The following is a 12,373-nucleotide window of genomic DNA, read 5'->3' as shown; positions in this document are numbered from 1 at the left end:
TCACAACAGCTTCATTAAATTTTATATTTCTTAATATCAATCAATTGCAATCATTTTGTGTGACATTATTCGTACACAGACATTGTCTAACGACTTCAAACAGAAACTGGCTGGAAAAGTCTTGAAAATGTTATTCCTGTAATTTTTCAATTAAACTACTTTCACATATTAACAATAATAAAAGCTTTATTAGGCTTCACTATTGGAAAAAAAGCGAAAAAAAACAATCTAGATACGTTTGCACGTCACTGTATATTAATACCAAATTTTTTTTACAAAAATTATGACAACTTCATAAAACAAGCTATTTTCTATTTGTTTATATAGAAAATTATTCTAGGGGGCATGAAAGACCATAATGTGTCATCCCAACGTTAATTTTTTGTCTACAGGGTGTCTAATTTCATTAGAGATTTATCATTTAGGTATGTTTATTTATGAATACTGAAATTTTGAATTAAGACGGCAAAATAAGTTAATTATTGAAACGATTTTATTGATGATATTAAATTGAATATATTTTATTTTGTAGAACAGTGAAAATTAGTTGAAAAATTACATTTTTTTCAATTTTTATATTATACCATATATCTTCGAAATTTATTACTTTTTTTTTAAATAAAGAATTGAAATCCTGCGGTACTTTTTACGTCAATACAGAACCAGAAATATGGCGTTTTAAAGTTTAAATACGAAAAATCACCTTTGTCGAGACAATATACAGGGTGTCCCGTAAATAGTGTAAGAACCGGAAATAGGGGGGGTAGCTGAGACGATTCCGAACAACAATTTCCTTTGCAAAAATGTCGGATGTGTATTTGGTAATCTTTTAACTTTTAAATTACCTCTTTTCCGTTTTACGTAAAGTTAATAATTTCATTAGGGGGCATTCTACTGTAAAACGCCTATTTTTAGGTCTCTTTTATCATTTTTTAACAGGGAATTATACGACTTTTTTTTATTTCTATAACTCAAAAATATTTATTGCCATTTGTCAAATTATATACAAACTTTTTCAATGTAAAATATTAATAATTGATCATTATGTTCTAGGACGTGGTAAAATAAAAAAAAAAAAACATCGTTTCGTGGTTTTCATGGTTTCAGCCATTGTATATGTTTCAAGTAAAAAATGAAAATAGATTCAACCAATACCGATAAATTCAATTTAGAAACGATAGCTTTTATCGATAAATTAGAAAGTCGATTACCGCAATTACAAGTTCATGATTTCGATTTAAAAAATTTAACCAATCACGGCGCTCGCTTGCAAATGTTGCATAATTCGCTGCTACCAATTATCTTCGAGTTGGACTTTCCAAGACTTTTCCCATAAATTTCCCATTCTTCTTGCACGAAAAGGGGGCTGGAAAAAAAATGGTTGGAGGGGGTCCTTCAGTTTTGACGTGTCCCGCGTACCCTCATCCGGCCCCGTAAAGGCGGCCCCTTTCTCTTCCTACACGTAACTGATGTAACACAGGACACGCGTCTGTTTCGTGTCTAGAGAAAATCGGAGAAAGGATCCCTCCCCCCGTGCAATGTGCGTCCTGTCTTAGGGGGGTTTTCTAGTCGCCCATGTGTTTTTGCATGGAACGAAAGACCTCTAAAGTATCTGTGTTTTATTTGTTCCAGAGATGTCCTGCTGTTCTTTGGCGGCCGGGTCTTGTCGCAGTCTCTGCTCCAAGGTATGCTTCCCTAAGAATTCGACCTACGACACCAAATGAGCTACAATTAGAACGACACGCGATTCCCAGACGCGCTTGGAAAAAATAAAATGGAACGAAGTAATTTACTATATCTGTATTGGAAACGAGAATGGAGAAAAATTTTAATGGGAGATTCCAGAGGCTAAAGTAAGACGAAAATCAAGAATATCAATTTGTTGATGGAGGCTTCGTTAAAAAGTTATTAACAATTAAATTCAAAAATTTCAAATCGATCCGGAAAAATTATTTTCGGTTGCGGGGGACAATTATAAGCATTTTTGGTGGATAGACATAACCCCAAAATCCTACCCACTTTCTAGAAAAAAATTCGAGAAGATGTGACATTTTTCGACAAAATTAAAAAATTTCAAACCATTCTAGAAAAATTATTTTTGGTTGCGGGGGTCAATTACAATCATTTTTGGTCAATAGACATAACCCCAAAATCCTACCCATTTTCTAGAAAAAAATAAAATGAAACGAACCGTTTTAAATTTAGTAAAAATGGTCACCAATGCGACCAAGAACTTTGTTTCGAATGAAGTGGAATGTAATGAACACTTTTTCTAGAAAATAGAATACCTTGTTCTAAATTTAGTAATGAAGATCCACTATATTGTGATGACGTTCAACTTGAAACAAAGAAGTTTGATTTAAACTATAAATTAATATATTACTATATATGTATTAGAAACGAGAATGGAGAAAAATTTTAATGGGAGATTCCAGAGGCCAAAATAAGACGAAAATCAAGAATACCAATTTGTTGATGGAGGCTTCGTTAAAAAGTTATTAACAATTAAATTCAAAAATTTCAAATCGATCCGGAAAAATTATTTTCGGTTGCGGGGGACAATTATAAGCATTTTTGGTGGATAGGCATAACCCCAAAATCCTACCCACTTTCTAGAAAAAAATTCGAGAAGATGTGACATTCTTCGACAAAATTAAAAAATTTCAAAACCATTCTAGAAAAATTATTTTTGGTTGCGGGGGTCAATTACAATCATTTTTGGTCAATAGACATAACCCCAAAATCCTACCCATTTTCTAGAAAAAAATAAAATGAAACGAACCGTTTTAAATTTAGTAAAAATGGTCACCAATGCGACCAAGAACTTTGTTTCGAATGAAGTGGAATGTAATGAACACTTTTTCTAGAAAATAGAATACCTTGTTCTAAATTTAGTAATGAAGATCCACTATATTGTGATGACGTTCAACTTGAAACAAAGAAGTTTGATTTAAACTATAAATTAATATATTACTATATATGTATTAGAAACGAGAATGGAGAAAAATTTTAATGGGAGATTCCAGAGGCTAAAGTAAGACGAAAATCAAGAATATCAATTTGTTGATGGAGGCTTCGTTAAAAAGTTATTAACAATTAAATTCAAAAATTTCAAATCGATCCGGAAAAATTATTTTCGGTTGCGGGGGACAATTATAAGCATTTTTGGTGGATAGACATAACCCCAAAATCCTACCCACTTTCTAGAAAAAAATTCGAGAAGATGTGACATTTTTCGACAAAATTAAAAAATTTCAAACCATTCTAGAAAAATTATTTTTGGTTGCGGGGGTCAATTACAATCATTTTTGGTCAATAGACATAACCCCAAAATCCTACCCATTTTCTAGAAAAAAATAAAATGAAACGAACCGTTTTAAATTTAGTAAAAATGGTCACCAATGCGACCAAGAACTTTGTTTCGAATGAAGTGGAATGTAATGAACACTTTTTCTAGAAAATAGAATACCTTGTTCTAAATTTAGTAATGAAGATCCACTATATTGTGATGACGTTCAACTTGAAACAAAGAAGTTTGATTTAAACTATAAATTAATATATTACTATATATGTATTAGAAACGAGAATGGAGAAAAATTTTAATGGGAGATTCCAGAGGCTAAAGTAAGACGAAAATCAAGAATATCAATTTGTTGATGGAGGCTTCGTTAAAAAGTTATTAACAATTAAATTCAAAAATTTCAAATCGATCCGGAAAAATTATTTTCGGTTGCGGGGGACAATTATAAGCATTTTTGGTGGATAGACATAACCCCAAAATCCTACCCACTTTCTAGAAAAAAATTCGAGAAGATGTGACATTTTTCGACAAAATTAAAAAATTTCAAACCATTCTAGAAAAATTATTTTTGGTTGCGGGGGTCAATTACAATCATTTTTGGTCAATAGACATAACCCCAAAATCCTACCCATTTTCTAGAAAAAAATAAAATGAAACGAACCGTTTTAAATTTAGTAAAAATGGTCACCAATGCGACCAAGAACTTTGTTTCGAATGAAGTGGAATGTAATGAACACTTTTTCTAGAAAATAGAATACCTTGTTCTAAATTTAGTAATGAAGATCCACTATATTGTGATGACGTTCAACTTGAAACAAAGAAGTTTGATTTAAACTATAAATTAATATATTACTATATATGTATTAGAAACGAGAATGGAGAAAAATTTTAATGGGAGATTCCAGAGGCTAAAGTAAGACGAAAATCAAGAATATCAATTTGTTGATGGAGGCTTCGTTAAAAAGTTATTAACAATTAAATTCAAAAATTTCAAATCGATCCGGAAAAATTATTTTCGGTTGCGGGGGACAATTATAAGCATTTTTGGTGGATAGACATAACCCCAAAATCCTACCCACTTTCTAGAAAAAAATTCGAGAAGATGTGACATTCTTCGACAAAATTAAAAAATTTCAAACCATTCTAGAAAAATTATTTTTGGTTGCGGGGGTCAATTACAATCATTTTTGGTCAATAGACATAACCCCAAAATCCTACCCATTTTCTAGAAAAAAATAAAATGAAACGAACCGTTTTAAATTTAGTAAAAATGGTCACCAATGCGACCAAGAACTTTGTTTCGAATGAAGTGGAATGTAATGAACACTTTTTCTAGAAAATAGAATACCTTGTTCTAAATTTAGTAATGAAGATCCACTATATTGTGATGACGTTCAACTTGAAACAAAGAAGTTTGATTTAAACTATAAATTAATATATTACTATATATGTATTAGAAACGAGAATGGGGAAAAATTTTAATGGGAGATTCCAGAGGCCAAAATAAGACGAAAATCAAGAATACCAATTTGTTGATGGAGGCTTCGTTAAAAAGTTATTAACAATTAAATTCAAAAATTTCAAATCGATCCGGAAAAATTATTTTCGGTTGCGGGGGACAATTATAAGCATTTTTGGTCAATAGACATAACCCCAAAATCCTACCCATTTTCTAGAAAAAAATTCGAGAAGATGTGACATTTTTCGACAAAATTAAAAAAATTCAAATCGATCTAAAAAAATTATTTTTGGATACGGGAGTAAATTGCAATCATTTTTGTTGAACAGACATACCCCTGAAATCCTGCGCATTTTTGAGAAAGAAAATAGTTCGAAAATCAAGAATATCAATTTGTTGATGGAGGCTTCGTTAAGAAGTTATTAATGTATGTCTATTCACCAAAAATGATTGTAATTGATTCCCGCAGTCGAAAATAATTTTTCCAGAACGATTTGAAATTTTTTAATTCTGTCGAAAAATACTCGAATTTTTTTCTCGAAAGTGCGTAGGATTTCAGGGGTGTGTCTATTGACCAAAAATAATTGTAATCGACCCCTACAATCGAAAATAATTTTTCCAGGGTGATTTGAAACTTTTTTTGAAAAATTTAGACACCCCTTGTCGATTTTTCTTATAAATTCATTTTTCATTTTTAATAAATTTGTTCGAAGCTGTACGGAAATTTTGTCTAATACTTTTTTGTAGTTATCCATGAGCTCTACTTTGGACAAAAATTTCATTCAAATATATTCGCTATTGTAGGAGTTATGGCTGTTTGAAAATTGGACCACTTTTATGTGGGTTTTTCTCATTTTGCGGTGTCAAGGATCAACATTCCGAATATTTTTGCGATTCGTACATGTTCTTCGTCTAAATACGCGTTGTTTGCCGTTTGAAACATTAAAATCGTCCAATTCGTTCAGGACAAAAAAAAAACAAAAGAAAGGGCGGAAAAAAACTTAACCTATCACGGTGCTACCTAGCGGCGTTGCTTAATAACAAAAAGAAAGGCGCGAAATTTAAACCTGAATATTCCAACGATTCATTTATTTTAACTTAAGGAATGTATAATAGAAATTGCATGCTGCAGAAATAAATATAAAAGGATCGATGATAAAATTGATCGTTTTAATTGATTTCTCGAGAACGCAACGATTCAGTTTTCCCTAACCTTCTGATTAGGATGAACGTGTTAAAAAGCTGACGGTCGTTACGCGTTATTATCGATTTATCGAGTCAAGTTGTCCTCTCTGAATCGCCTGGATAACAATCGTTCTGCTATATCTATTAATTATGAGCGCTGAGGATCATCGTGGGAATTTTAAAAAGACAATTTCGAGGGAATATAATATCGCACGGCTGATAAATATCGGTGGCCCGACCCCGGGAACGATAAAGGGTACAAAATATGCCGTGTCCACGGATATATTAGGATCTCTCTGCGGATAAAAAGGAAACTGCGCGGCGAGGATGGAACGGCGGGGCGAAGGTGAAAGGAGAGAAAGAGAAGAGAGAGGAGAAGAAACGAGAGGGAGCACATTGGTTTTTCGACGGAGCGACCTGGGGCGCACGCGTGGTTGTAGCTTCTTTAAAAGTGGCTGCAGGGGCCCCTCTCGAGATAATATCGGAGACACTGGGGCCCGCTGAGAGATTTACGCGGGACCCCCTCTGGGGGGAGGCCCCCGGTAAGCTCATTCATACGCAAATGTTACGAATTGACGCACTCCACTCCGGTGAAGCGAGCACCGTATCAATGATATCGTGTTTCCTTGCAATTTGTAGCTGAGAATGCGAACTTCTACTTTTCATAAGATCTAAGAGGTTGTAGATCGAAGCCTCTGTCTCTATGAAATTCCATCGAAATCGTCGACGAATCGCTTGGAAACAGGGTGGTCCTCCGTGGTCTTTAACGCTGGAATTGATGAGCCTCATCGGTATCAATTTTCATGGAATTTGCTGGCGTTACCATCGATGAACTATCAAGTACCATTAGTGATGGTACTTGGATACTTTTGCTTGCAAATTTTCAAATAAATCAAGAATATATACAGGGTGTTCCGGACAACCCTGGGAAAAATTTTAATGCGAGATTCTAGAGACCAAAATAAGACGAAAATCAAGAATACTAATTTGTTGATGGAGGCTTCCTTAAAAAGTTATTAACGTTTATAGTTGCGTCTGTGAGACGGGAACCGTGCGCGCTGCACACTTTAACTTTAAACGTTAATAACTTTTTAATGAAGCCTTAATCAACAAATTGGTATTCTTGATTTTCGTCTTATTTTGGCCTCTAAAATCTTAAATTGATATTTTAATAGGAAATATAGTAAAATGTTTAAAATTCCACCCGTACTGATCTTTTTCCACAAGTTCTGAATTTTTTTCTCGAAAATGGGCAGGATTTCGGGGGTATCTCTATTCACCAAAAATGATTGTATTTGACCCCAGAACTTAAAAATAATTTTTTTAGTACGATTCGAAAATTTTTTTTTGGCCCCTTGTCGATTTTTCTTAAAAATTTGTTTCTCATTTTTAATAAATTTGTTTGACTATCTACAAAAAAGTTGTCTAATACTTTTTTGTAGGTATCCATGAACTCTACTTCCTCCCAAAATTTCAATAATATATATTCACTATTATAGGAGTTATGGCTGTTTAAACATTAGCATTTCAGGGAAGCATTTCTGGCCTCTCGTTAGATTTTTTTTTTCTCGAAAGTGCGTAGAATTTCGGGGTATGTCTATTCACTGAGAATGCTTGTAATTGACCTCTGTAATTAAATATAATTTTTTTAGTACGATTTGAAATTTTTTAATTTCATCTAAAAATTTCAGTACCTATTTCAATTTTTTTCTCGAAAGTGGGTAGGATTTCAGGGGTAGGTCTATTCACCAAAAATTATTGCAATTGACCCTCGCAACCGAAAATAATTTTTTCAGAATGATTTTAAATTTTTTAATTTCATTTTTTAATAACTTTTTAACGAAGTCTCAAACAACAAATTAGTATCGTTGGTTTTCGTCTTATTTTGGCCTCTAGAATCTGCCATTAAAATTTTTCCCAGTGGTAGCCGAACACCCTGTATAGCTTTGAGTTGCTTTCAATAACCAAAATACTCACGGTTATCATATATATATTAAACATTTAAAAAATGTAAAACAATTTTTGATTTATAAGAATTGTCGATGTAACGGTTGCATTTGTTCGAGTTTGAATGTTTTAAGAATTTTGAATGTTTGAATAAATGTTATAAAAAATAAAATAATAATAATGATCGATGATAAAACTTTTCAGTTGAATTGTCGTAAACTTTAAGGGAGAAAACGATACCGAACCGAGGAGACGACGCATGTATTTCTGTTGCGGTGTATTCTGGGAGGTATGCGTACCCGCCGCCATCTTGAAGGGGTTGCATTTTTCTCGCGAAAATTTCCCTGCGGTAGCGGTCGATTAATCGGTTATCGGTCGGTAAGCGTTGGTCGGTAAAAATAGTTGATTAATACGCTATCGGTCGGTAAAAAAGTCGATTAATAGGCTATCGGTCGGTAATGTGTTAAGATGCAGTCGACAATTCCAAAAATTATTTTAATTAACATGTTGATTACGTTAACAAAGTGTTTCAATGCCCAAATCTAGAGGTTAAGTAGATGAAGCAATAAGGTCTGCATGACGTATTCAATTTGTCAACAAATTGGTCATTAGAGAATTATTCAGTTACATAACTAAACTGCGTCCTTCCGAAGGAAAGAAATTGTCAATTCTCGTAGAACACTACGAGGTAGCATTTCTACTTGTTAGCAAGATCATACATGAAATATAAAATGACGTTCCTAAACTTAATCATTAGAACATAAAATTGACTATAATTCAGGAACTAAGCAAAGTAAATCATACCTTTATATGAACTTCTTTTATTTTTCGGTGTTAAATTTATCCATAAAGCTTCACTTATTAAAATACTTGCAAGTTTGTACAAATTTGTGTATTTTATAAAGTGGTTCTCAATTTAAAAAGAAGATCTATTGGCAAATCGTGTCAAATAGTGTTACATAAAAGGTCAGGATCATGTTTCATCGGATGCTGCATATTAATGAAGTAGAAAGTACTCTGAGCCAATACTTAACACTTTACCGACCGGTAGCGGTTGATTAATCGGCTATAGGTCGGTAAGCGTTGGTCGGTAAAAAAGTTGATTAATACGCTATCGGTCGGTAAGCGTTGGCCGGTAAAAAAAGTCGATTAACAGGCTATCGGTCGGTAATGTGTTAACATCGAGAAATTCTCGTCCCAAAAGCAACAAATTTAAATGAAAAATTACGATCTACCGATTCAGCGACTTTAAAAAACTGAAAGTATGTTCATTCGTGGAAAATATTGTTGGCACAGTGTGTTAAACATAGGGTTCCACATTAACGTTTCCGGTGACTTTGCTTCTAAATTCACAAAGGAGCTCATCCGGTAGTCAAGACGACCAGACAGCCTTTTTCGAGCTGTTTCTGCACCTCGAAGTTGTATTATACGTCACATTCCACCGACGCCTGTCGCTTCGACACATGAAATATTGGGTAAAGAGCATTTCTACGTGATTTCCTTTCACAAGGTGGTCCGTAGAAAACGTATTCCGACCGTGTCAAGATATTTCGAAGCTCAAGAAGAAAATTGAACGTTTTGCACAAAATTTTGACTACCACGAATACTTGGAATTTTGAAACGATTTATTGTTAAATATATCAATGATAAGAGAAGACAATTATTCTTTCAAAGGTTCCAGAAATTTTAATGGGAGATCCCGGAGGTTAAAATAAGACGAAAATCAAGAATATCAATTTCATGATCGAGGCTTCGTTAAAAAGTTATTAACAAAATTAAATTAAAAAATTTCAAATCGTTCTGGAAAAAATATTTTTAGTTGCGGGGGTCGATTACAATCATTTTTGGTGAATAGACATACCCCCGAAATCCTAAGCACTTTCGAGAAAAAAATTCGGACGTCTATATTTTTTGACGAAAAAAAAAAAATTTCAAATCGTTCTGGAAAAAATATTTTTAGTTGCGGGGTTCCATTACAATCATTTTTTGTCAATAGACATACTGCCGGTATCCTACCCACTTTCTAGAAACAAAATTCGAGAATGTGCGAAATTTTTCGGTGAAAAAAAAAAATTTGAAATTGTTCTAAATCATTTTTAGTGAATAGACAAAGCCTAATACAAATGTATGTATAGATGAAAAATACAAATGTATGTATATGATTCTCGCAATTTATGAATCGTGTTATAGCGAAACCGTGTTATAGGAGGGCTGCCTGTACTTTCAAAAATTACTGCATCAAATAAAATATTCTATTCATAAAGTTGTACTCATATTTACTATTTACTATTTAAAATACAGATAACCCTCCTATAACACGGTAGATAGGTTCCCAGAAAATACCGTGTTGTGTGAAACCGTGTTATATGAGACCCAAAGCCAGTACAAAAAGTGGAGTTACGTTCCTAAAATTGATTAAAAACAAATATTTTTTTTCAATTCTACATGAGCAACTTAATTTTGATGAAAAATACAAATGTGTGATGTCAAGATTGACACTCTTACAGGTGGTACCCAACATTGTATTCAAATATAACAACATACAGGTGGTACCAACATTGTATTTCGATATAACGACATACAAGTGGTACCAACATTGTATTCAAATATAACAACATACAGGTGGTACCAACATTGTATTTCGATATAACGACATACAAGTGGTACCAACATTGTATTCAAATATAACAACATACAGGTGGTACCAACATTGTATTTCGATATAACGACATACAAGTGGTACCAACATTGTATTCAAATATAACAACATACAGGTGGTACCAACATTGTATTTCGATATAACGACATACAAGTGGTACCAACATTGTATTCAAATATAACAACATACAGGTGGTACCAACATTGTATTCAAATATAACGACATACAAGTGGTACCAACATTGTATTTCGATATAACGACATACAAGTGGTACCAACATTGTATTCAAATATAACAACATACAGGTGGTACCAACATTGTATTTCGATATAACGACATACAAGTGGTACCAACATTGTATTCAAATATAACAACATACAGGTGGTACCAACATTGTATTTCGATATAACAACATACAGGTGGTACCAACATTGTATTTCGATATAACGACATACAGGTGGTACCAACATTGTATTTCGATATAACAACATACAGGTGGTACCAACATTGTATTTCGATATAACGACATACAGGTGGTACCAACATTGTATTTCGATATAACGACATACAAGTGGTACCAACATTGTATTCAAATATAACAACATACAGGTGGTACCAACATTGTATTTCGATATAACGACATACAAGTGGTACCAACATTGTATTCAAATATAACAACATACAGGTGGTACCAACATTGTATTCAAATATAACGACATACAAGTGGTACCAACATTGTATTTCGATATAACGACATACAAGTGGTACCAACATTGTATTCAAATATAACAACATACAGGTGGTACCAACATTGTATTTCGATATAACGACATACAAGTGGTACCAACATTGTATTCAAATATAACAACATACAGGTGGTACCAACATTGTATTTCGATATAACGACATACAAGTGGTACCAACATTGTATTCAAATATAACAACATACAGGTGGTACCAACATTGTATTTCGATATAACGACATACAAGTGGTACCAACATTGTATTCAAATATAACAACATACAGGTGGTACCAACATTGTATTTCGATATAACAACATACAGGTGGTACCAACATTGTATTTCGATATAACGACATACAGGTGGTACCAACATTGTATTTCGATATAACGACATACAAGTGGTACCAACATTGTATTCAAATATAACAACATACAGGTGGTACCAACATTGTATTTCGATATAACGACATACAAGTGGTACCAACGTTGTATTCAAATATAACAACATACAGGTGGTACCAACATTGTATTCAAATATAACAACATACAGGTGGTACCAACATTGTATTTCGATATAACAACATACAAGTGGTACCAACATTGTATTCAAATATAACAACATACAGGTGGTACCAACATTGTATTTCGATATAACGACATACAAGTGGTACCAACATTGTATTCAAATATAACAACATACAGGTGGTACCAACATTGTATTTCGATATAACGACATACAAGTGGTACCAACATTGTATTCAAATATAACAACATACAGGTGGTACCAACATTGTATTTCGATATAACGACATACAAGTGGTACCAACATTGTATTCAAATATAACAACATACAGGTGGTACCAACATTGTATTTCGATATAACGACATACAAGTGGTACCAACATTGTATTCAAATATAACAACATACAGGTGGTACCAACATTGTATTTCGATATAACGACATACAAGTGGTACCAACATTGTATTTCGATATAACGACATACAAGTGGTACCAACATTGTATTCAAATATAACAACATACAGGTGGTACCAACATTGTATTCAAATATAACGACATA

The 12,373-nt window shown here is 33.1% G+C and overlaps 1 protein-coding gene across 3 annotated transcripts in view; it reads left to right on the top strand.

The window, feature by feature from the left end:
• Positions 1 to 12,373, top strand: part of LOC122397410 (reversion-inducing cysteine-rich protein with Kazal motifs) — an 89,082-nt gene that overhangs the window by 62,574 nt on the left and 14,135 nt on the right. For all 3 annotated transcript variants that reach the window (XM_043396561.1, XM_043396560.1, XM_043396562.1), the window contains exon 2: positions 1,633 to 1,685. In XM_043396561.1, coding sequence (XP_043252496.1) covers positions 1,633 to 1,685 — 53 coding nt within the window. The remainder of the gene's footprint in view (positions 1 to 1,632; positions 1,686 to 12,373) is intronic.

Source organism: Colletes gigas, unplaced genomic scaffold (assembly GCF_013123115.1).
Source record: "Colletes gigas isolate AHSC1104 unplaced genomic scaffold, ASM1312311v1 Colletes_gigas_Sc00009, whole genome shotgun sequence".
Lineage (NCBI taxonomy): Eukaryota > Metazoa > Arthropoda > Insecta > Hymenoptera > Colletidae > Colletes > Colletes gigas.
This window is presented reverse-complemented; position numbering and strand designations above follow the sequence as displayed.